The sequence below is a fragment of the Crinia signifera genome, chromosome 4, assembly GCF_055691185.1.
Source record: "Crinia signifera chromosome 4, ASM5569118v1, whole genome shotgun sequence".
NCBI lineage: Eukaryota > Metazoa > Chordata > Amphibia > Anura > Myobatrachidae > Crinia > Crinia signifera.
In genome coordinates, this window is record NC_139220.1 from 259,096,631 (window position 1) to 259,123,641 (window position 27,011).

Here is a 27,011-nt window from a genome sequence, read left to right on the forward strand (position 1 = left end):
TGGAAATGGGCCAACTTTATAGCATCAGGTCACACATAATGCTGGTAACTATATTCATAGGCACAAATACACATAATAAAATTGAAATAATAAGTGCCACAAGTAATTAATGTCCTCTAACTGTCATGAATAATTTAAGATGTAAATGATTTTAGAAGCCAAAACATTAATGAAGTGAGTAAGTCATAACTGCATATTTACTTTTCAACCTTGCGCAACTGCAGCTGGGCCTGAGATACAGCAGAACAATAAGCAAAGACATTTTATAATGGCAGATTCCAAAAGCAAAACGTTGCCCTTAAATGACCATTGTAGCTCAGCACTGTATGCTCCTGCATACAGTATACAATAGCAGACCTAGCAATGGCACGATGATCCTCTTCCCTAGACACACTCCCTCTCTCGCTCCTTCTGAATGAAAGGCGACAGGCAGCGATTGTATATTAATCTTAGTACTGTCAGACTCCTGTATGTCTATGATGAGCTGAAGGGTTTTCAGAGCCGGCGCCAGGAGCTGTGCAAAGTAACAAGTTCATATTTGTGTGTTGGAGCTCAGAGGCTTGTAATGCTTCTCTCGCCGAAACATCTTTCACGCTAGATAGGCACCAACTGGCCTAACTGCAGAGATGATTTCCTTTCATTTACTCATTCCTGTACTCTGGATATCCCTATGTCTGTGAGAGGGGCTTGTCACAGCAAAAAAGAGTCCAAAAGAAACACTTATGGGAGTGTCTGTTTGATGCTGGTCCTTCTTGCTCCAAGGCTGTTCTTCTGAGCAAAGTGTGGGTCAGCGCATTGCACTGATGCCCCCTGAGGAGGCCATAGCCAACACATGAGAAAGGATCCATTCCTGCTTAGATTAACCACAATTGATTAAGTCAGTGATGGTAGGGCCGTGTTTGTTTCCTGTCAGTGGCGTAAGTTTGCCCCTGGTGCCTGGGGCAAGAAAAATATTAGTGCCCCCCCTCCCACACACACACACACACACACCATCTTATATAAATATGTATGTATGTATATTATGTTTAAAATAAAAAATGTGTGAAGTCTATGGTCCTGCTAGGAGGGGGAGTCAGATTCAGAAGCAATATTGAATGCTTTCAATTAACGGTTGTAAACTTGCAGGAGAGGAGAGGTGCCCCCTTGGGAGCAGGAGCCCGGCGGCAGATGACTCCATTGTCTCCCAGAGTTACGCCTCTGTTCCCTGTAAAAGGGAGTTGAGAAGGATCATCACAGAGTGTGCCAGGATGTTGTATTTCTTATATCAAGGGTACTCAAACTCGGTCATCAGGACCCCACACAGTTCACTTTTCCAGGTCACCCAGCAGGTGCACAGGTGCACTCATTACTCATTGACACATTTTAAAAGATCCACATGTGGAGCTAATTATTTCACTTGTAATTCTGTGAGGAGACCTGAAAAACATGCACTGTGTGGGGTCCTGAGGACCGAGTTTGAGAACCTGTGTCTTATAGTAAGAAGCAGTGAATCCATCAGGAACAAAAGGCACGAGTTTCTTATAATTTCAAGAGTTCCTTCAGCAGTAATTCCTTTAATGTGGCTTGCTACTTGCGATGCTGGAAGTTTGCTGTAGAGTGAAATCAGTAACAATTGCCAGCGTTTTGTCTGGGGAATAAGAGGATGTTTATTCTGAATCACAGATAAATGATGCGTGCTAATTTAAGGAACAGTTTGGCCGCGAGTATAGTGTCTGCATTATCAGACCCTTTGTTGTAGCGACTTGTTAATGATCGCTACTTTGGTCAACATCCCACTACATAATCTGTCAATGGCTTCCTGATGGCTACATTAACAATCTGAAATGGCAACCGGTAGGGATTCCCACTTTTAACACTGATTTTCGCCCTTGTAGTACTGCCTCTAACAGCGACAATCAGAGGCAATTCACATACTGTAGGCAGTTACAACAGACGAAGTGGATTTAAGAGCGCTCCTTATGCAAATGACACAGTGCTCACACTCCCCTTCCAGTGATCTCTCGCTCCGAAACCTGATTCAGGAAATTCTAACAAATATTTTTGGATATATGTGAAATACATTCAAATAAAGAGATCTAAGACATAAACATGGCTTCTCCCATCAAGACATTGCTGGTAATAAAACTTCTAGTTCACACAGCAGTCATCTGAAATCAGCGAGAGGTGGATGAGGACATTATATTTGGCCAAAACATATGTGGACTTTAGCTGGCCAATCTTAAAAAAAAAAAGTGTTGAATTTGCAATCTTCCTATTGATTAATGTCAAAATGCCATTGAGAACCCATACTGGATTTGAATATTGAAGCACAATGTTTTAAGGTATACATCAGCCCAGTGAGCAATCGGGCTGACTGCCTTTGGCCTGGACCATGCCAGAATACCCATACACATATGCCCAATGTAATGTCTCAGGTAGCATATTCCGGTTGGTCGTGCGTCACAGGCAGCCAGAAGATGTCGTCTACGACCCACGGGAATGTGCAAACATTGGGTAAATACTGCACAATGTAGATGATTTGTCGTGCCAGTACGCTCTTGCTAGTGTGTACCAACCTGTAGACAACGCAAAGTACAGATGGAGCGCCCTTCATTCAGACAGGGGCTGCTGGTGGTAGATTCGCCAGTCGCCAGCCCCCACCAGCCACCGGAAGGAGACGCGAGCACGTCTACTTACAACGGAGCTCCCCCCGGGTCCCCGCCGATGGTCTACAATGCATTCGCCAATGCATTCCCCCACCTCCCCGCTCCCCCCCCCCCCCCTAATTCTGCCCGTCCCGGAGACGGGCAGGGTTCCCATCCCCCACCGATAGGAAACTGGGACGCGCATGCAGTCAGATGTAGCGTCCGTTCCCCAGTGGGGGTGGTCTGGCGAGCCCCAGCGCTGGATGAGCGGCGCTACATCTGTATACAATGGAGATGCTAATTTATTAAGTGCGGTTTTATAAAACAACTGTAGGACCACTGAAATACTCAGACAGGAGTTATTGCTAAAACAACAGGTAAACTAAATTGGCAGGAATATTGTTCTTTTGGACTATGGAGGATTATGATGCAATTTACCAGACATGATTGGACTCAGACTACACAAATGACTCAAAATAACAGTAACTAAAGACCTTATTCTGGTCCACACCAAGCTGTGAATTTCGCAGCTTTGCGCGTGGTTTAAACGCCGCCTGCGCAAACAGCCACCCCAGCCTTGCACGCTGAGTTCCCCCGAATGCGTGCGAATGGATGTTTAGCATAAACATCCATTCGGAGATCGCGTGCGGGGAGGAAATCATTCGATGGTCGCCGACCATCGAATGATTTCTACAGCGCTCACCTCTCTGGTGTCTTACATCTGCGGGCGCCCTGTATGGGAAGTGGGTGGGCAGCTGACATCTGCTGACGTCAGCTGCCCGACCCCTGCATCAAGGGTGCATTTACATGGGAACACCCAGCATTTTCATGGGGACGCCCACTACAGTATGTAACACATTTGGGATGCTTGGAGTAATTGTACTTTTTAATCAAATCTTCTTGATATGTTAGTTTCCCTGAGGCACCCATAACTAAGGAACAATAATGAACAGAGAATAAGGAAAACACATCTGTCAGCAGCGCTGACAAGCGTGCTGCTGCGGCATCACCGCAGCAGCGTCCCGGCGCCCTTAGAAGGGCGGTTCGGGCACTTCCGCCCGGCGAGCTCCGGGCAGAGGACATGACGTCCACCCGGCTGCGGCCGCGTCACCCGGGGGTTGCTAGGCAACCAGGGGACGCCGGGCGGCACGTCACTTCCGCCCAGCCGGGGGACAGCGCAGTAAGTCCGGCCGCGTCGCCCGGGGGTTGCCAGGCAACCAGGGGACGCCGGGCGGCGCGCGCCTGGACAGGTGATAGGGCTTAATGTTATTGGGGGCCTGGTCCTACGGCGGAGGCTGATTGGCCAGCACTACCCTTTTAAGGGAGCTGGCCTAACACAGCCCCGCCGGTGATATTGTTTCCCCACAGAGGGCCTGCTGCTCTCTGCTGTCCCGGTCCCTGCAGATTCTCTGCCGTGCACCGTGCCCGGGCATCTATCCTCCTGCCGTGGTCCCAGCCACGTTCCGTCGCTGTGTCGACACCTTCCAGCGAGGGTCCGCCGCCGTGTTGCTGCGGCCGTCCCTTATCCGGAATTCTCTTGGTCAGCTATCTTTCCATCTGGTCCTGCCAAGACACTCCAGACGTACTCCGCTCCATCTTCTGCCGCTGGAGGTTCCGTTCCGGTTACGTAAGTGCTCCATTGGAGCCCGGTCCTTATTCTTTATTTTCTGGACAAGCTGTCCCGTATCTTTAGTTGTCCTGTTTTCGTCTTGCCTGGCTCTCCGGGATCCGGAGAGATTCATGCTAGGGGATTTACGCCGTTTTGGGGTACCGTATTGTACCATTTTTGTGTTGGCGTATTTTGCGTTTGGTGGCACCCCGTTACTGTAGTACCGGTGCTTGTGGCTCGGCCACATTCCCCGTCCTTGGCCAGGTGCCGTCAGACAGGGTGTTCCATTCAGTTAGGCCCTAGTAGCCAGATCCTCCTTTTGGTCCAGTCCCTGACAGTCGCCGTGGGCTTGTCTCAACATAAAACCTGGTTGCATCGGGGTTGGAGCGGGCTTAACCTGCTCCCTCGAACGCGGCGACTAAAGGAGAAGCCTAGCACCTTGCAGCCTGCGGTCACTTGCCCGGGACGGCCAACAGAGTTAGAGTAGGGCTTTGCCGTGGCCGTTCTAAACAGCGGTCCCGGCTGAGGGTTCAGCCCACCACCAGTCACTGCATACACCCACGCACGTTACATTATCACCGGCCTAACAGATTATATAAATCTCATTTTATATAATACACCTGTTTTGTCCGTGGGTGTTAGTGGTTGTGCGGAGACCTCATTATGAATCCTACCTCCCCACCGTTAGACGCCCAGGTTGCGGGTCTAACACAAATGGTACAGGAATTGTCGCTCCGGGTAACTAATCAGGAGAGAGGGTCTCGTTCCTCCCCGGTAGTAACACCTGAACCGAAGATGAATATGCCGGACCGGTTTTCCGGTAATAGAAAGGAGTTTTTTAACTTCAGAGAGAGTTGTAAATTGTACTTTCGGCTCCGACCAAAGTCTACTGGGTCGGAGGCTCAAAGGGTGAGTTTGGTAATCTCCTGGTTACAGGGGGACCCACAGACGTGGGCTTTTGGCTTACCCTCTGATAGCCCTGTGTTGGCCTCAGTGGATAATTTCTTCAAGTCCCTAGGTTTACTCTATGATGACCCCGATAGAGAGGCGTCTGCAGAGTCTCACTTACGGGCATTAAAACAGGGAAAAGATCCTGTGGAGGTGTATTGCACGGAGTTCCGCCGCTGGGCGAATGATTGTGGGTGGAACGACCCAGCTCTGCGTAGCCAGTTCAGGTGTGGATTATCGGATACCGTTAAAGATAGTTTGATCCAATACCCGGTGCCTGGTTCGCTAGATAGACTCATGGAGTTGTCTATAAAAATAGACCGCCGACTCCGCGAACGCAGAGCTGAGAGAGCTTCACTCTCTCATCCGATCCCATACGTTGCGGATTCCTCGGAGGATGCCGAGGAACCCATGCAATTGGGGTCCATTCGAATAACCCCCGAGGAGCGAACTCGCAGGATCAGTGCTGGTCTATGCCTCTACTGCGGACGTAGAGGTCATCAGTATCGCGCCTGTCCAAACAGAGCAGTAAAAGGTCAGGCCAAGTGAGTAAGGAGGGGATTCACTTGGGCCTGAAGCTGTTCTCCTCTAGTAACTCCCTATTGATCCCTGCCACCCTAACCTATAGAGAGATCTGTTTTGATTGTTCAGCTTTTGTTGATAGTGGCGCAGCCGGTAACTTTTTGGATGCTGCGTTAGCGGAGAGACTCGGTATCCCCGCTGTTCAATTGGGTCATTGGATTACCATGAGAGGATTAGATGGTAGTCCTCTGCCCAATGGGGAGATTTTTTCTTGTACTCCTAAGGTACAGCTCACTATTGGTTCTCTGCATAAAGAGGAAATTTCTTTTTTTTTGGTTACTTGTCCAGCAGTCCCGCTGGTCTTGGGTCACCCTTGGTTGGTCCTCCATAACCCGCAGGTTGATTGGAAGACGGGGGACATTGTGCAGTGGAGTTCCACTTGTTTTGAGTCCTGCATTAACACCTCTTTTCTTCAGGCCTCAGTGTCGCTGTCGGCCGTACCGACGGCATACTCTGATTTCTCTGATGTTTTCTCCAAGGGTAAAGCGGATAAGCTTCCGCCCCATCGTCCATATGATTGTGCCATTCAGCTTATACCCGATGCCCCCTTGCCTAAGGGGAGGCTTTACTCCTTGTCTATCCCGGAGACCAAGGCCATGAATGAGTACATTAAAGAAAGTTTAGAGAAGGGGTTCATCCGCCCGTCTAAATCGCCACTTAGTGCAGGATTCTTCTTTGTGGCCAAGAAGGATGGGTCTCTACGTCCTTGTATCGATTTCCGGGCTTTAAATAAAATCACAGTGAAAAATGCGTACCCACTTCCCCTTATTTCTGTCCTCTTCGACCAATTGAGGTCCGCCACAGTGTTTTCCAAAATTGACCTTAGAGGGGCGTATAACCTCATTCGGATAAAAGCAGGGGATGAGTGGAAGACGGCATTTAGTACACACTCTGGGCAATACGAGTATTTAGTTATGCCCTTCGGGCTGTCCAACGCCCCTGCCGTTTTTCAAGATTTTATTAATGATGTTTTACGAGACTTTCTGGGGAGTTTCGTGGTCGTTTACCTTGACGACATCCTTATTTACTCCAAGGATCTTGTTTCACATAGAGCTCAAGTAAGGCAGGTTCTGCAAAAGTTGCGGGAGAATAATTTGTTTGCCAAACTCGAGAAGTGTGAGTTTGAGGTACCCGAAATCTCGTTTCTTGGGTACATTATTTCTGCTAAGGGCTTTAGCATGGATCCCAAGAAGCTTCTGGCGATAGTCGATTGGGTACAGCCGACCAATCTTAAGGCAATCCAAAGGTTTCTTGGATTTGCCAACTACTATCGACGATTCATCCATTCCTTCTCCTCTATTGTGGCCCCCCTGGTTGCTCTTACCAAGAAGGGTGCGGACCCAGGGAATTGGTCTTCACAAGCCAAACAGGCTTTTCAAGCCCTCAAACAAGCTTTTGTCTCTGCTCCTATCCTCAAGCATCCTGACCCTGAGCGTTCCTTCGTGGTGGAGGTGGACGCCTCCGAGGTGGGTGCAGGAGCAGTACTCTCACAAGCCAACCCTAAAACTCAGATTCTGCACCCTTGCGCATATATGTCAAGGAAATTCTCTGTGGCTGAGACCAATTATGACGTTGGTGACAGAGAATTATTAGCCATCAAGTGGGCCTTCGAGGAATGGAGGCATTGGCTAGAAGGTGCGAATCATCAAGTAGTGGTTTTAACGGATCACAAGAATCTGCAGTATATTGAAGCTGCCAAGAGACTGAATGCTCGGCATGCCCGCTGGGCGTTGTTTTTTACCCGCTTCAATTTTATTATTTCTTATAGACCCGGTCCTAAGAATGTTCGAGCGGATGCTCTGTCACGGTGCTTTGTTCCGCAACATTCCACTCAAGAGTCGGTGACCACCATTCTTCCTGTCTCCTGCATACAGGCCGGTCTCAGTTTGACTCTAGAGGGGCTCATTCGTCAGGCCCAAGGCCAGGCCCCAGCTCAGACTCCTAGGGGTCGGTTATTTGTCCCTGAGACTCTTAGGCGAAGAGTGCTTACGGACTTTCATGATAGCAGGACTGCAGGGCATCCCGGGATTCATAAGACCATGGACTTATTGGCCCGAGTTGTCTGGTGGCCAGGAATGTCCAGGGATGTCAAGGAATTCGTGCGGTCATGTCTTGTTTGTGCCAGGCATAAAGTGCCCCGGTCCAGGCCGTTTGGTGAGCTCATGCCGTTGTCCATCCCGTCAAGGCCATGGTCACACATTGCCATGGATTTCGTGGTAGGCCTACCAGTGTCAGCCGGCTGTCAAACCATTTGGGTTATCATTGACAGGTTTTCCAAGATGGCACATTTTGTGGCCCTGAAGCAATTGCCTTCGGCCAAAGAATTAGCATCGTTATTCTTGAGGCATGTCTTCAGGCTGCATGGATTACCCACTGACATTGTGTCCGACAGGGGTCCGCAGTTCGTGGCACAGTTCTGGAAATCTTTCTGTGCTTCTCTTACGATCAAATTGAGTCTGACTTCAGCTTTCCACCCTCAGTCCAACGGACAAACGGAGCGGCTGAATCAGTCGTTGAAACAGTATCTGCGTTGCTTCATCTCTAAGCTGCAGAACGATTGGGTAGAGCATCTTCCCATAGCAGAATTTGCATATAACAATGCGGTACATTCTGCTTCTAAAGTTTCTCCATTTTTCGCGGTCTATGGTTACCATCCCCAGGCCAATTCGTTCTCTCAGGCTTCACCCTCGACCCCATCCAGGGTCTTTCATTTTAAGGCCACATGGAAAAAGATTCATGACGCCCTTAAAGAGACAGCCTGCAAAGAGAAGGTGTTTGCGGATAAGTTTAGACGTCCTTGCCCATTTAAAGTTGGTGATTGGGTCTGGGTATCGACCCGGAATATTAAACTGCATCAACCTTCGGCAAGATTTGGGCCAAAGTTCATAGGTCCATATAAGATTATCAAGAGGGTTAATCCGGTTGCTTTTCGCTTACTGCTTCCTAAGTCCCTCAGGATTGTTAACACCTTTCATGCGTCTTTGTTAAAGCCTGTCTTCTTTTCTCATAAATTTCCTCGGAAGGTCATCAGAGGAGCCCCTTCAGTGGATGTACAGGGGCAGCAGGAATTCTTGGTCGAAAGAATTCTGGACTCCAAATTTGTCCGTGGTTCTCTTTACTTTTTAATCCACTGGAAGGGGTTTGGGCCAGAAGAAAGGTCATGGGTCCCCGATAGGGATGTCCATGCTCAAAGCCTTAAGAAAAAATTCTTTCTGGAATTTCCCCATAAACCTGGGGGTAGAGGTTTCAAAACCTCTCCTCAAGGGGGGGGTACTGTCAGCAGCGCTGACAAGCGTGCTGCTGCGGCATCACCGCAGCAGCGTCCCGGCGCCCTTAGAAGGGCGGTTCGGGCACTTCCGCCCGGCGAGCTCCGGGCAGAGGACATGACGTCCACCCGGCTGCGGCCGCGTCACCCGGGGGTTGCTAGGCAACCAGGGGACGCCGGGCGGCACGTCACTTCCGCCCAGCCGGGGGACAGCGCAGTAAGTCCGGCCGCGTCGCCCGGGGGTTGCCAGGCAACCAGGGGACGCCGGGCGGCGCGCGCCTGGACAGGTGATAGGGCTTAATGTTATTGGGGGCCTGGTCCTACGGCGGAGGCTGATTGGCCAGCACTACCCTTTTAAGGGAGCTGGCCTAACACAGCCCCGCCGGTGATATTGTTTCCCCACAGAGGGCCTGCTGCTCTCTGCTGTCCCGGTCCCTGCAGATTCTCTGCCGTGCACCGTGCCCGGGCATCTATCCTCCTGCCGTGGTCCCAGCCACGTTCCGTCGCTGTGTCGACACCTTCCAGCGAGGGTCCGCCGCCGTGTTGCTGCGGCCGTCCCTTATCCGGAATTCTCTTGGTCAGCTATCTTTCCATCTGGTCCTGCCAAGACACTCCAGACGTACTCCGCTCCATCTTCTGCCGCTGGAGGTTCCGTTCCGGTTACGTAAGTGCTCCATTGGAGCCCGGTCCTTATTCTTTATTTTCTGGACAAGCTGTCCCGTATCTTTAGTTGTCCTGTTTTCGTCTTGCCTGGCTCTCCGGGATCCGGAGAGATTCATGCTAGGGGATTTACGCCGTTTTGGGGTACCGTATTGTACCATTTTTGTGTTGGCGTATTTTGCGTTTGGTGGCACCCCGTTACTGTAGTACCGGTGCTTGTGGCTCGGCCACATTCCCCGTCCTTGGCCAGGTGCCGTCAGACAGGGTGTTCCATTCAGTTAGGCCCTAGTAGCCAGATCCTCCTTTTGGTCCAGTCCCTGACAGTCGCCGTGGGCTTGTCTCAACATAAAACCTGGTTGCATCGGGGTTGGAGCGGGCTTAACCTGCTCCCTCGAACGCGGCGACTAAAGGAGAAGCCTAGCACCTTGCAGCCTGCGGTCACTTGCCCGGGACGGCCAACAGAGTTAGAGTAGGGCTTTGCCGTGGCCGTTCTAAACAGCGGTCCCGGCTGAGGGTTCAGCCCACCACCAGTCACTGCATACACCCACGCACGTTACAACATCTCAAACAGACAAATATACAACTTTGCCCAGAAGTGTTTATCTGTCAGATGTTATATAGCAAATACTGTATAAGAGCAATATTACATGAATATAATTACAATAGTATACATATAGTTTATTACGTAATACACAGCAATTTGGATAGAAACTGCTGGCATATAAAACACGATGATATTGATTCTTATGGGGATGGATGTTAATCCATCCTCATCATCAATCCACAGCAGTTTCTGGCCGGTACTAAACCGCACCAAATCCGTCTCTTAGTAAATTTAGGGGTCTATGTACCAAGTCTTTAGCGAGGGAAAGTGAATAGAGGTACCAACCAACCAGCTCACATACACAGCCATTAACATGGAAGTAAGGATCTGATTGGCTGGTAGTTTAACACTCCATGTTATCACTTTTCAACCTTAGTACATCTGGCATAATATCTGTACACAAAATAAGGAATTTGGTACTCACCATTAATTCCCTTTCTCCGAGTCAGCACTGCAGTCAGATAAGTATGGGATAGAGTTGGTGTACAGGAGGAGTCGGCACTTAAAGAATTTTGATTTGGCTGGCTCCTCCCCCCTCTATCCCCACCCAGATCCCAGTCTTAAAAACTGTGTCCGAGAGAAGAGAACAGGGCATCTCCAGGAAAGAGAAGGAGAGGAAGAAGAAAAACAGATTAGGTTAGCAACAAGTATATCACTTAAAACAGAATTTGCGCTGGGAGGGTGTGCAGTGTCCCCTGCTGACTCGGAGAAAGGGAATTAACGGTGAGTACCAAATTCCTTATTTCTCCTTCGTGCAGCAGGGGACACTCAGATACCTATGGGAACTACCAAAGCACTATTCCCAGGCAGGAGAGCACTGGGATTCCTGCAATACCAAAAGAAGTCGCTGAACTTGCGAAAGTGTCAAACTTGTAAAACCTGGAAAAAGTGTTCGAGCACGCCCACGTAGCTGCTCTACACACTTGAGAAAGAGAAGCTTCCCTAGTAACAGCCCATGAGGTACTAATCGACCTAGTAAAATGGGCCGAAACAACTGTGGGAATTTGCCTAAGCAGGATGATAGGCTTCATGAATGTTAAGACAGAGCCAGTAAGCTAAGGCCTGTTTTGACGCAGGACACCCTCGCTTTACTGCGCCATAAAGAATGAAGAGGCAGTCTGACGTCTTAATGACGCTGTCCTTGAAACATATAGCAGAGCTCGTACTACGTCCAGAGAAACAGAATCTCCTGTCAAAACCGGAAAAACAATGGGTTGGTTTACATGAAATGCAGAAACAACCTTGGAAAGGAAATCCCGACTAATTCTCAACTCCGCCCGGTCCCTATGGAACACTAAAAACGGAGATCTACAGGACGAAGCCCCAAGTTCCGACACTCTTTGTGCTGACATCAAGGCTAGCAACATGACCACCTTCCAAGCTAGGAACTTTAAATCTACGGACTTTAGAGGTTCAAAAACCTCTGATTGTAGGAACGATAAGACAAGAGACAGATCCCATTGCCCCGTCGGAGAAACAAATGGGGGTTGTAATCGCAGCACCCCCTTTAGAAACGTCTGGATTTCGTGAATGAAAGCCAGCCGGCAATGAAAGAAAACCGAGAGTGCAGAGATCTGGACTTTTAAGGGGCTGAGCCGAAGTCCTGCAGATAAATCGGATTGCCGGAATTCTAACAGCCTAGGAAGACTGAACACCTCCTTAGGAATTAATGACAATTTGATGGCCCTCAACTCTAAGATGTTGATTGGAAGGCTCGATTCTGGGAGAGACAAGTGTCCCTGAAAAGTGTGGCCCAGGGTTACTGCTCTCCATCCTCGAAGACTTGCATCAGTCGGGACAATGGTCCAGATTCATGGTTTTAAACTTCTCCCTTGGAGAAGATTCTGATTGCAGAGCCACCACTGTAGTGAGAAGCAAGCTTCCCTCGATAAGACTCATCCTGTGCATGTGAAGGTGAGCGCCCGATCACTGGGAAAGAAGGTTCCAATGGAAAGTCCAAGAGTGAAACCGACCATATAGGAGAGCCTCGAATGAGGCTACCATCATGCCCAACAGACGGTACAGAGATGCTCCGACACCCTGCGAGGTTGGAGAACGTGACAAACCTTCTTCTGCAAGGCCAAGACTTTGTCCATCAGAAGAAAAACTTTATCCTCCACTGAGTCGAAGCGGAGGCCTAGAAACAACAACCTCTGAACAGGTTGTAACTGAGACTTTTGGAAGTTTATGATCCATCCGTTTTGTACTAAAAATTGGGAAGTTTTTAAGGCACCTGCAATCAGATTTTCTTGGCAAGGTGCCTTTAGAAGATCGTCTAGATAGGGGATAATGGTTACCCCCTGAAGACAAAGAGTCAAAATTATGCAAGCCATTATCTTTGTAAATACCCTGGGTGCTGATGACAAGCCAAAGGGAAGGGCCCTGAACTGGTAATGATGGGTTCCTATCGCAAATCTCAAGAACCTTTAGTGTGGTTCCCATATGGAGAAGTGTAAGTATGCATCTAGGGAAAAGAAGAATTTGCCTGTTTCCAAACTTGCTATAACAGAACGGATGGCCTCCATCATGAATTTGTTGCAAATGACATAGTTGTTGAGATGTTTCAGATTGAGGATTGGGTGCACTGAGCCATCTGGCTTTGGTACAACGAAAAGACTGGAATAGTAACCCTGGCCTCACTGGATTGTAGGAACCAAAACAATTACTCCAGAAGACAGGAGTTTTTGATTGGAAGCGCATAAAGTGGTCTGAGTTGTGGGGGAGGCCGCTGGTAAAAAATCTGTTAGGTGGAGGACAAGTAAATTCCAGTTTGTAACCTTGAGAAATAATTTGAAGGACCTAAGAGTCTTTGCAGTGGGACACCAGCTTCCCCCAAGTGAGCGGGAAGTCCGTCATGACACTGACTTTGCAGTGAGCTTAGAGTCCTGTCTGCAAGCTGTTGCTGGGGCTGCAGGTACTGATCTGGGGTCTGGGTGGGGACAGAGGGGGGATGAGCCAGCCACATCAAAATTCTTAAAGTGCTGACTCCTCCAGTACTCTATCCCAAACATATCTGACTGCAGAGTCCCCTGCTGCACGAAGGAGAAATATACAAATTATTGGCTAAGGAAGCAAATATAATAAATTATCAGGAATCTTCCAAAGTTTCTCGCACCAGCTTTACTCTTCTGCAGTCTTCTGGACTTCACAGCATTGTCGCATCACAATTTCACTGTGCTCTCTCAGAAACAATCTGATTTTCCTGTTCCAAAACTTCCCCATGTTGGTTCAATTTCAAGGTAAGATGAGTATTGCTCACAGAAAAAGACGTTTATCAATATTTAGAAATATGGCACTTCTATTGCTCCAAATATTTTTGTGTGCAGAGCTGCACTCACTCTACACTGGAATCACTGGGGTGATGAATTCCGTTCTTTGGGCTCCAATATAATTAACGGGTGCCTGGCAAAGCAATTTAATTGTTCTGGGCACCCTTTAATTATCATGCTTGTCAAACCTAAATAGATGGGGGTGGGAGGCTTTGAGAAGAAATATGTTCATCTGCGGTACTCATGCCGTACTGGGGTAAAATATGAATTGCTCAATTGCACACCCACTAAGGGGTAGACTTCCTGGGTGTGCTAATTGGATACCCCCATGTCTGTTCCAGCCATCAGGCAAGGTTTTTATGTATAGTATAATAATTGCCCAACACTCCCTAAACAGTGGGACATATAAGACAAAGTGAAAGGTGATGATCTGTGTTACACCAAAACCCTCTTTGGCTACAATGTGTGCTTGAATAAGGGGGGGGGGGGAGGGTGTCAATTGTATTAAAGGTGCAACCTATTATCCTCATGTATCCATTCCTTAGATCTTTGTTGGTGACAAGATGGGTACTATAACTCAACCAGGTGGAGCTACTGTACATCAAACTTTAATTCAGGTAAAGGACAGGAATCTAATATTGGTTCTGACTGATATTACCTTTTCAACATATTTTTCTCCTTTGGTCATATAAACTCCAAAGGGTCAGAACAAGCTTAATAAGCCAATTCAACATATCTGATGCTTCACAACTTCCCCAATACTGCAACTCAGAAATCTACTGACCTCCCTTCACTAACAACTGTGTAATAGTCTAGTATATGTATAAAAAGTCATCATTACAAGTCTCGTGACCAAATTAGCTGAAGTGTTTACTAAAAATTGTCCTCCATGGCTACTACATAATAGCATATAGATCGTCGCCTAATTATGACCTGAAAGTTGTCCCGAAACTGATAGACGCTAGCCAGCCCACCTCCCCAGATTTTATATCACCTTGTGAGCATACATTTGATCATACCTTGAGCTGGGTGAAAGCCTTTACTCCTTCCTAGCACTACCACCCCTTTCTTCACTCTCTCAGACTTGATGCACACTTGTTTCACTTTGTTATGATTTCTATGCCATTTACTGTACAAATGACGGTCACTTAATGAAACTTTATTATAAAAAATAGAGGCACTCCCATCTAACAAAAATGTGTTTCCTTAATGTAAATCACCCTGTAAGAAGACACATGGGATGGTATTGAATTGTTATATTGCGCCCGATCTCCCATCTAAAGTGACGGGAGATTGTAGGGCGATAGCGATATTCGATTGATCTAATTTTTTTGGGACATATCTCACTCATTATGGTCAGGTTTAGCCATGCATTCACAAATTTCAGCTCACCTCCCCTGAGGATAGCGGGCTGAAATGCTGGTGAAAAACAATTCAATATCACCGAGGAGTTTTTCTATTTTACTAAATTTACATTTTATTTGAGTTCAAGCTTACACATAATTTTTTACAATTTGTTAAGTTTGAAGCAATTACCATAGCAACCATAGTCACATGACCAAAAACCATTTGAAATGTAATAACATAAATCCCCCTTGTCATCATGTGACCACTAAAAAGCCTGGTGACTGACTGGCTAAGACTAAAATACTGTAGCAGGTTATTCTCTCCTGGGAACAACCAATTGTTTCCAGGAAAGAGACACTTTTTTTCCCAGTGACAGTCATAAATTGCCTCTACAGATCGAATTTGCAAAGGGAACACACTGAGTTATAGGAAAACCCCTGTCACAACTTGATAAATGTCCAAAATACTAATAATGCTTACCAAAGTACTTTCCCCAAAGTTGCAACACCACTTTTCCTTTAACCTATAAATTCACTAAGTACATCACTGAGGCACAATGGTCTTGGAAAACTGACCGTCTGCCTGTTAAAGAATATTGGCAGGCACAACAAAATGGCGGCTCCCATAGTCTGTCATCAGGCATGGTTTAAATTGCTAAAGCTGGAATGGTGAGGTTTTTGAATGATATTCTACTGTATCAACTTGACTGGCAACAAATTAATCTCAAACAGTTGGCCCATTCATCAATATTGTAAATGGGTAGATTTGACTATATATACAAAATTGTGGAGAAAATGGTTTTGCGCTGTTCGATACAAATTAAATATATTTACAGCTGTTTTTTACAATGATGTCTGCTGTGTGCTGTAATTTTCTCAGCTGCGACAAAGTCTCCCATGTATCTCTTGCCTCACATCTCTAAGTGATAAGTAATATTCTGTACACATTCACGGGAAGGACGAATTATTGTATTTTTGCTGAACTACTGTTATTCTCAACAAATAACATTGCGACGAGAATGCTATCAATTCACATAGTAGAATTTGTGTTTAAAAGGCTAATTATCTAGCAGCAGATTTTCGGTCCAGACGGATTACTTAATCCACCGCTTTCGGCATCTGGACTCATGTAAACCCTACATGTACATCCCAGCCTGTTGTGCAAATGACCACTGACTGGTATCATCACCCGCATTCGGACAGAGTCCTTGGCTGAGTTGTGAAGCTGTTCTTCATTTGGAACAGAACCCATTATTACCAATTAACCTCCTGTGAACCGCACGTCACCAGCTGAATCGAGAAAATAATTATTCATTCCCGCTAATGGGGAGGGTAAATTCAGCCGCTGTGTGAAGAATTGACAAGATGGGGAGGGGAGAGTTCGCCTTTTCAAAGGTGACCTCTCCTTAAAGTTAAAGCTTCACACTGTTTAAGAGAGACACAGACCAAAAAAGAGACATAATTACTTGTTATTTCTCGGGGCCGCAGGTCCCCAGCTCTCTCTCTCTCTCTCTCTCTCTCTCTCTCTGCTCAGTAAACTGAGACGATTACAAGCGGCAGGTTTCTTGTCTGCAATAGTGCAGTGCAATAGATAGGCATACGCAAAGAATAGGAACTTGGATGGATTTCATTATTTTTCATAACTTTCTTGCCATTTAAAAAAATGCACACCTATTGTTTTATTTAATGTTTATATTTATATCATTGTATATATATATATATATATATATATATATATATATATATATATATATATATGCAAACGATATGGAGGCACTCAGGAGATTCCCATAGTACTGCACGGCGGCAGTCAAACGTGGTAACAAAAGGTAGACAAGACGGTCTTAGTGCCCAGGCACTAAGACCGTCTTGTCTACCTTTTGTTACCACGTTTGACTGCCGCCGTGCAGTACTATGGGAATCTCCTGAGTGCCTCCATATCGTTTGCATATATCTCTCCCCTTGCGGAACGGAAAGGCACCTGAGTCTTAAATTGGTCTGCGAGTGCCAGGACTCTCCACATCCTATATATATATATATAAGGGCACCCCAAAACTAGGAAAGGTGAGTGCCGATGTTAAGTGTATATATTATTATATATATATTTATGGACCTGGATTAAAGGACATTGGTGGACTGATTTGCACTGGGTATTTCTCTCTCTCTATATATATATATATTAGCATAGGTGCAGCACAGAATCAAATAGTTATGCAACAATATTTCACAACATGGAAATGTTTCAGAATCACAGATATAGGGGTAATTCAGACCGGCTCGTAGCAGGCTGAATTCGTTTCCCTGGCCGATGATGCAGGTTGGCGCATGAGCATGTGCGAATTTGCACATCGAGAAACCCCCTGAGTTAAAGTCTTTGCGGGGTAGCTTGCTCCAGTATGGGAGGAGAGGGGGCGGGCAGGTGAACGGTCAGCATTTTCTGGGTGCCCGAAAGCAGGAGCATCGATGCCTGATTGGGGCGGGACGTCAGCGCCAGCTCCAAATTTGGCCATCTCCAGCCAGTATAAAAGTCAGTTTGGTACTTGTGTGTTATCACGGCGCCCAGTAAGCAAATAGCTTAGTGGGCTATTCTGCTTAGGAAAATCGCATCGCGTAGCGTGTATAGTGCTGTGCGATGCGATGTCCATATTAAGTGCACAGGAGTGCTTATACAATGAAATATTGCTTGGATCGCATGGCACCAAATGCAATGCGATGCGATATTGTATTGTACAAGCACCCATGTGATGAGATGTGATGGGTGCTTACTATGAGATCACCTATGGCATTGTTTTATGTCACCCCCCCCCCCCCCGTATCCACGCCACCCCGAAGCGTGGCGAGGGGCGGCGGAACGCGACCTCCGACCTTTTCATAACCCCACTATCCACGTCGGAATGGAGTTGATTTTATATAGTGTGGCGAGCAACGCGTCCTCCGACCTTTTCATAACGCCACTATCCACGTCGGAATGGAGTTGATTTTATATAGTGTGGCGAGCACAGCGAGCCACCGACCCTGAAGCGTGGCGAGCGGACGCAGAATACATGTAAAGTAATCTGCGTCCGCTCGCCACGCTTTGGGCACTATATAGAATAAACTCTGCGCCGACGTGGATAGTGGGGGTATGAAAAGGTCAGAGGACGCGTTCCGCCACCGCCGCTTGCCACGTTTCGGGGTGGCGTGGATAATGGGGGTGTTTTCTGGAAACATTCACACCTGCAATATCATACATCTGACACAGTAATGACGACGACTGGTATAATTTAGTAAATAATGAATGATGCATATTAAAAGCAATAATGACAATAATCAGCAAAAACATGACAATGATAGGAGTCAACAACATTAACGAATTGAAACTGTTAATAATGAAAATAATGATTTAAAAAAGATAAAAGAAGAAGATAAAAGAAGAGTCAATCTGCCTTTGGGAGCAGCGTCAGCGAATGAAGTATGCGCTCAAATGGCTTATTTTACGCCATATAAATTCCTGCAAATACGACTCTAAATGGCGACGTGCTATTCCAAGTTGTCGCTTTTTCCACCATTTGCAGGAGCCCCATAAGCTTCCAATGGTTGCACACCAGTATCGGGGTCTACAAAGTTGTATTTGTGATTAACCCTGGCATGATGATATCCTGCCTGCTCCAATTCTTCTGTGCTGTATGCCCGCCAGCAATCACTGTAAATGGTTGTGCCAGGCTCAATGTTCTCATGTATGGCAGACATAAGAGTGGCAGCGTCACGTTTGGGCACAACAGTAATGAAGCACTGTCCAGTTTCACGTGAGATGCCTCCAAAAACCCAATCCTGTGGTAAAACACGGGCCGACATTGCTTTTTCTTTTGACAAAAAGGCTTTTGTCAACCTCCGCTATCTGGCCCAGTCCACCAATACGGCGCTGCGGCTGTGCCATCAGGTCCATGGTACAGGCCTCCCGCATCCAGCCATTGTACAGGACCACTGTTTTATTGGACATTTGGCGCTCCCGCTGACAATCTTCTATTGATGTCAGCTCTTCTGTCCACGAGTAAATAAATCTGATCAGAGTCAGAAATGATAACCTTCACCCAGGGAAAAAGTGTGCAGCTCTTAAGCTCACCTTTTGCCGGCATGCTTTTATATGGCACCGCCACATACACTCCTTAACCGTCAAGCGCATGGGGTGCCCATTGGTGCAAGTAGCCGTCACTGGCCGCAGGTTATGGTCCTGAATAAATTTGATAGCATCCTCCTCTGTCTGAGGCAGCGTAAATAAGCTAATTGATGCAGCCATCTCAATAACTTGAAGAAAATCATAGGAAATCACTGTAAATCACAGGAAAACACCAGCAGCTCTGAGGTACACTTCTTCTCACGACAGAATATCACCTCAGAGTGATTTCTGACAGGATCTGACAGGGGGCGGGAATGACAGGGAGCTGGAAGGGTAAAATCGCATCACATGCTACAATAACGTAATGTGATGCGATGTGATTTCACTACGTTAGCGTACGTAACAAAACTGGGCGCCGTGATAATACATAATACACAAGTACATTTACTTGCATGCCAATGCGAGTGGAAAAGTTTGGTGGTGGTGGGGGGGGGCGTTCCATGGCCGGTGTTTACCTGCTTAGTAGGCTGCAAATATACGCGGCCTAGGGAACAGGTCTGAATCACCCTCGTAGTCTCAGGGACAAAGAAAGGGAGGCTGTCACAGTAAAAATAGAGCTCAAAGGAATATGCTTAAATCTCTCTGCTCAATACATCAGGTGCAATGTAATGGTTGGTGCCATTGGAGTCATATAGCACTATGGAAAATCCTAACAATTATTAATCATTAATGGTTTTCTGAAGACAGAAACCAAGGGAAAAAACTATTGGCAAGTACAGGTAGCCCTTTTGGAATATCCTAACTGTTGTTGAATTGCAAATTTTAGAGCAGGGGTTCTTAAACTTGGTCCCCAGGACCCCACACAGTTCATGTTTGCCAGGTCAACCAGCAGGTGCATTCTGTACTGATACATTTTAAAAAGAGCCACAAGTGGAGCTAATTATTCACTTGTAATGCTGTGAGTACACCTGCAAAACATGCACTTTGTGGGGTCCTGAGGACCGAGTTTGAGAACCTGTGTTTTAGAGGAATCTCTCTGTCATAGGAATAATATAATATTCGGTAATGTATCAAAGATGCCAATGGCAACTAATCAGCATCTAAGTGTAATTATATAGGCGGTGCTAGATAAATGATTGCCGCAACCTTATTGCTCACTATGGGCAACTTCTCCACTTTGGTGCTGATATATCTCATCCATAATCAGTACACAAAAATATAGCAGCAAAATGAAAGTGAAAGTACAAATGAATAATGAATTCTATATTAGTTCATTTCCCTTCAAAAGTGACGAGCTTGTCAAGGACCGGCACTAAATGACTATTCTGTAGTATTCTAACTTGTACTTGCTTGCAGTTGCACTTCCACAACTTACTCAGTTATGTCTGCATTCTAGGGTTACTTTAAAGGAGACCTTGTAGCAGGAAACCAAGCAAAGCAGATCTAGCCTGGCGCCTATTTGCCAATCGCAGTGTATGAATGGCACTGTATTTACCCTAGCAGATGACTTCATCACTGTTGTGCAAACAAACGTACTGTATATTGCTTTTCCTGGTTGACAGTCACAGAACAGTCTCAGGCCTGAGTCACGGTGGAATACCTAATGAGATCACGTTCCCCTGCACTCCACACCTGGCAGTCTCTGTCCAGTAGCCAGCAGACAGTGTACTCGCCCAGGCTGCATTCTGCTGCCAAACTGTCAAATATTAATGGCAGAGTAAGAACGAATCATGTCGTAAGTTATAGGCTCCTGAGCGTGGGCAAGGCAAGCACCAACATCACACATGCAAGTTGCACAAGCAAACACAAGCGCACACACAAACACACACATACACACACATACATACACACACACACGCACTCTGCCAGCTTCATTTCTTGCCATATTTGAGGTCTTGTCCTCCCTGTGAAGGAAACAGCTCCGGGATTTCAGTGTGCTCAGTACATCAATAAATGAGTTTTAAATAGTCAAAATAGCCAGAGTCCTCTCCCTCCTCCTGTCTTATCGCTCTCCGAGGCCAAAGGGAAGAGCTGCATGTGACAGGACATTCTTCTTAGCACTGAACAAATGGGATCAGCAATGCTAAGTGACACCACTTTGCCTCGCTCTATAACTACCGACCCAGCTGGGAGAGGTTGTCCCCTTGGGATAAAAAGGAACCATTGTGATGGATGGGTATCCCACTTGCTGCCAGAGGGAAGCGTAACACCTTGCACAGAAATGCATTATGGGTCACCCTAGAATAAATGTCATCTCAGATATGAGAAGGAGCTCAGCAGGTCTGGCTACAAGAAGGTTAATTGTTCTCATTGGAAGCTGGATTCATACTGTGGGGTGATAACAATTGAATCGCCCAACTGTAAATCTGATTGGAAGCACAGCTCCCAGTGGCAACAGGTATTTGGGTCATATGAGCTTAAGCCCTGGTATGAACAAATCCACTTAGAGTCGCATTTTAGGTTTCCCGTTGACAATATAATAGAAATATCACAAAGAATAGCCATTGCTACTGAACAACACTGGTTTGTAAAACCTATAGCAATATATATATTTTTTATCGGAATGCACCAGGGACAAATATATCTTTAAAAAAAAATTATTTCCATAGGGCGCAGCATTACATCCTGCCAAATTCACAGATAAAGCTGTGTCAGTATAAAATAACCTACAATTCCAATGCAGTGCCAGTTTACAATGCAAAGTAAAAATATCACATAGAACGCTGTTTAGTGAGCAGAGGTCTAACCACAACCAGTGGTAACTTTAAAATGATCTTGAATAATGTTTATGAATGAAAAGGTCTCAATTCTTAAACACTGCCCATGTTTTATTATATGTGGTTAAAGTTCCGAAGAACTCTAATGGCACTTAAAAACAGTTAATAACGCATGAAAGTGAATAACAGAATCGTCGTGTTTTAATGATACATTTAGAAAGCGTTTTCCAAGCACTTTTCCGGATGCCTTTTTATCCGTATTCTCAAATGTACTGGTAGCTCCTGAAACAAAGCTGCGGTTTTAATATTCTAAACTCAGTATTACCATTTTGGTACACAATAGTCGACATGGTATAACTGAAACATACATGCAATTTTTTTATTTAATTATTTAACTACATTAAGGAGCCCTACAAGTCACATGCGGCAAACTGTTCTATCATATGCAACTTACACATTTCTATACATCACCCATAAATATGGAAATTTTAATATGCCGGGCAATGTCTGGCGTGACAGAGTTCCTACCTAATATATATCTTGAGATCATAAATACTAGGATGTGTAGCATCAACATATGTGTGTGTGTGTATGTGCTCGCATTGAATATATGTAGATAGATACACACACATAAATAGTATATACCATATTAGATAAATCCAGGAGCCAGATAGTAGTAGTACCTACAAAATTTATCATAGGGCATAATTGGGGTCCTGTCTCTTGATGCCTCATGCCCGGCTGTTGAGTTAAAAAAAAAAAAATTTTGCCCACCTTTGTAATATATTTGCCAACGAGTTTAATCTTTGTTTAACCCGCTAGATAATTAACTGCTCACTTAATACAGTGCAACAGGTTATTTAATGTTAGCACAAGGGGGTAATTTTTAGCTAGTGTCAATTTGGGACATATGACAAAAGCCCCACTGAAAACTTTATATACTGACAGTTCAACCGATTGTAAAATGACCCCAAACAATTTATTGTACACAACATGCAATACGAAAGATTACACAGAGCAGACTTTTATGTTCAAATCACAACCTTGATCTTCAGTAAATGGGGTAGAAGTATGTACTTAACAAAAAAAAATCCCATTTCACAAGAAATAATACTTTTCACATTCTGAACAGCAGCATAGCACACATTCAGCATAGCCAGTGGAAATGCATTCTTTATCAAACAGATGCCAATTAAATACCAATGCTTCACTGTATAAAGTGACTCATTCAAATAATGCATGCGGAGAACAGCTACACCTGTTATATGCAGAATGGGTTAAAAATAGAACAAGTACTTGAAAAAAAAAACTAGTTATATAATTACAGCGTTCTGTTATATACTGTACATTTTTTTTAACTTTTTGTCTAAGTAAATCAAAATAGCTTCTGGAACAAGACTTTTCCCTGAAATCATTTTAATCCTAAAACGTGTAAAGCCCTCATCTTCCCCAACCAAAAGAATCACACGGTCACATAAGTTTGACATATATTTGTGAAACTAGCTAGTAGAAATCTGCAGCAAATATACCGGTTTAGGAGAGATCCGCTGAGGCCAGCCCAGAACCCAGTACGGTAAATGTTTATCAGTTAATTCCAGTACCATGGACATACCAGAATCTTCCCCAAGACAGATATCTCTGTCTTCACAATTGAACTTCAATACAACAAAATCCCTTTAATTCGGAAAACAAGGAAGAAGGGTAGAAAATGCAAACATCCAACTTCAGGCAAACACCCTGTGCTCTGTGATGCAGTCCTGCTATTTGTACACTGGAAATAAAAACTCTGATTTAAAAAAAAAAAACATTAACCACAAATGTCACCCAGCAAATAAAATGAGTGTCAACAGCTCGTGATATTTTACACATGGCTCAGCTGTCCCTGAGCTAAGCATACAGATAAACATAGTGTAAATGGACAACATATACGTACGGTATTGTAATGCAGAGATGTGCAGTCACTGTGTATAGACACTTAATGGGATCTCTGCACTACTATTTAAGAGGCTGATTATACAGCATCTCTAGAACACACACCCAGGTTACAATTAGCATTGTAAATGATATTGCAATGCTAAATATACCACTCTTCGCCCTTTCATGCTCTGTAGCCATAATCTTTCAAAAAGAAAATATACCAAATGATACAGACAACGTTATGCAAAACAATAACAAGAAAAACTCTACAGACCCTGCAGCCAGCCACATCTGGCCCCTAAATGCTGCATTAAACACCTGCTGTCCTCTGAATACGTGCAGTGGTCTTTACCATGAGCCCAATGCATGTGCAGGTGTTGTCAATGCCCAGCTTTAAGATATGGAACTACTTGTAACGTGGGGTTGCCAGCTGTGATTACCCATGAGGGTTGGGGGTTCCAAGACTGACCTCAAATCAGCATGGACTGATAGTACTGCAGACAGACAGCATTTCCCTGCAGTGCCCCACACACCTTATATAACTACCACAACTTATGTACTACTCCTCCATACAGGTTATAATGCTGTAAACACAACTAGTGCACCTTACTGCTACCCTGTCTGACAACACTCAGGTCTAGCTCACAAATGACTTTGTCACAGCAAAAAGGCAAAAGCTTAACAGGCCCTAAGGGCTGATAGGACTAATCACACACACACACACACACACACACATCACTGTTAATGAACATATAAAATGACCTGAGAACTCCAGTACATCTTATACACACATATTTACAAACATATTACAGTCACTCCCCGAGATGTAAGTGACACCGGAGCACACCTCTTCCTTAGGACCCCCAAAAACACACCTGGCTTATTAACACTGCACCTGCCAGTCTGGTCACATATAACAGGCATGTTCCTTCTCCCAGTCTCTGCATTGCAGGCTGCTCCAGCAGGAACAGGGTTACAGGACAAGAAACACGCTGGGATAGAAGTCAGTAAGTGGATGAGACTGCCTGTACTCACCGCTGGTACCGGCTCTTGTGTCTCAGATGGAGAGTCCCGGACAAGTGCCGGACCCACTGAGGTCTGACAGACGGAGCTGGTCTCTCTGCATGGGGGGCGCTCGCAGGTTTAACCTATTGGCTGCCAAAGGAGCGATGCTTCCAAATTCCTCCCAGGGAAAGTGCTATATACCAAGATGCATCCAGAGGAGTCCCTATATGTGCACCGCCTGTGAGGAGTCCCAATGTGTGCACACTAGGGGATGATGTTTGCACCCTATGCAGGGAAGTCATGTGCACCCCCTGTAGGGAGTCCCTATGTGTGCACCCTATATAGGAAGTCCTGGGTGTGCACCTGATCCTATGTAGGGTCGTTCCTGAGTGTGCACCCAGTATGCAGGGACGTCCTTATATGTGTGCACCCCAGGGTGTGTATCTATATAGGGGAGTACCAGGGTGTGCACCCTACAGAATGTGTGTGACCCCCTGTATAAGGAATTCCCATCCTCTGTGTACACCATATGGAGAACAGTCACCTTACATGTTCCCTGCCACACACATACAAGCAGAGGTGGGACCCTCACGGCGTGAGCATAACTCTTACCTGCTGGCACAGGATATCCCACCAATAGGGTGATGATCAGAGTGGTCTCCTGTCTCCTGCTCCCCTGCCAGTCATTGTGTGGAAGATGAGCAGCACCGACACCCCCCTCCCCGGGCCCGGGCTGCTCTCCCCACGTGTCCCCGGGCCGGCACTGCTGCCGCCGCCGCCGCTACTGGTCCCCTCCCCTCGGTGATGACTCAATATCAAGGTCCCCTGGCTAGTGGCTACTCGGAAGGTTCCAGGTCTCCGTCTCCTCTGCCGCTTCCAATGCGCAGCCCGGATCATTGATCACAGGTCAGGCTGCTGAATAAGCTATTAAGTACAGGACGCCGCTGTTGCTGCTGCTGCTGCGCCGCCCGGGCGCGCTGCTCCCAGACCGGGCACAGGCAGAGTAACACATTCCCTGCCACATCCAGAGAGCATGGACTGCACTAGGACGCAAGAGGGCTGCACTAGGGCATACGCTAAAGTAAGACACAAGGGGGCTCTTGATGCAGTAAAACAAAATAAAGACAGGACAAAATATACACTAAGACACAAGAGGGCATGGGTTGGGTAACACTAGTGTTCAAGATGTCATGGGCAACAGAAGAGGAAAATTGTGCACAAATTACCCAAGTACAAAACTGGGCCCTTGTGACACCGGCCTAAAGTGATACAAACGATGCAAGAAAGCATGGGCGATGCTAGGAGACAAGAGGGCACGGCTGACAGTAGGGAACAGGTGACACTAGAACACAAGAGGGCACAATTTGCACTAGGACACAAGTGGATAGGGGCAGGGGTGTAACACCCAGAGGCAATGGAGGCGCCAGACTCCGAGCTCCATGCTGTGAAGGGGCACCTGCATTGTTCATAGTGAAATCCAAATATAACCTCTACTCTTCCAATGGAGTTCTGCCGCACACCCGCAGAGTTAATTTGCTTTATCCCAGGAGCCTTACCCCTGAAATAGAGGACAGGATGGCTCCCACCTGGTACCACTCGACATGTGTTGCAGCAATTGCACCAGTGTCCACTTATTCTGAACGTCCCTGAGTCTGATACAGAAATAAGAAGTGACAGTGAAAAATGAAGGGCGCACTGTCGAAATCTCATATTGGGTGTATGAAATTAAAAAATGCGGGCAAACCTCTGAAAATGCAGTTTTCGGAGGTTTGGCCGCAGCCCCCATATGCACCAAGCCTGGAATGTAGTACATACCAGGACTTGGATGTGGTGGGCAATGCCCATAGAAGCCTATGGGCTTGTTTCGCACGTTCCCTGCTGTGAGGGATCCAACTGGATCCCTCCCAGCATCCCCGGCGGCTAAGATAGGACTCCGGATACAGAACCTGGAAGTCCTATAATTGCAAAGGATGGATCTTACCGCAAGAGCCATCCTTTGCAGAATTCTTCATGCATAAAGCATTACTACATGCCGGTATGCATGCGGAGGCTGGTGGCAAGCATCGCAAGCTTGCCCATTGTGACTAGTCCAACTTATTGAAATATAATTTCAAACTTGACCTTTATTTTCGATTTTCTTAAAAATAAATCATAATTCATTTAAAATCAATTATAATCCTGCTGTCCCTGAGTCTGACCCTCACCCATCGGCCATCCTCACATAGCTTAACTGGAGCCCTTTATTTTGAAAAGGGGCACCAAAGTCCAACTTGCCTCCAGGAGATTGGAATGAACTTATACCTCTGGATAGGGGTCCATCCACAAAAGGGCATGAGCTACACTAGGATACACAACAGGGCATTAGCTAT

The 27,011-nt window shown here is 46.1% G+C and overlaps 1 protein-coding gene across 10 annotated transcripts in view; it reads right to left on the bottom strand.

Moving 5' to 3' along the window:
- MEGF11 (multiple EGF like domains 11) overlaps positions 1 to 25,675 on the bottom strand; it is a 418,300-nt gene extending 392,625 nt beyond the window's left edge. For 3 of the 10 annotated variants that reach the window (XM_083184350.1, XM_083184346.1, XM_083184353.1), the window contains exon 1: positions 23,912 to 24,019. In XM_083184350.1, coding sequence (XP_083040476.1) covers positions 23,912 to 24,005 — 94 coding nt within the window. In that variant the 5' untranslated portion in view covers positions 24,006 to 24,019. Of the gene's footprint in view, positions 1 to 23,653; positions 23,748 to 23,911; positions 24,022 to 24,512; positions 24,611 to 24,672; positions 25,009 to 25,254 lie in introns of those variants that run through there. The other 7 variants (XM_083184352.1, XM_083184343.1, XM_083184347.1 and 4 more) reach the window with 6 other exon arrangements.
- Between the last annotated feature and the right edge of the window lie 1,336 nt (positions 25,676 to 27,011).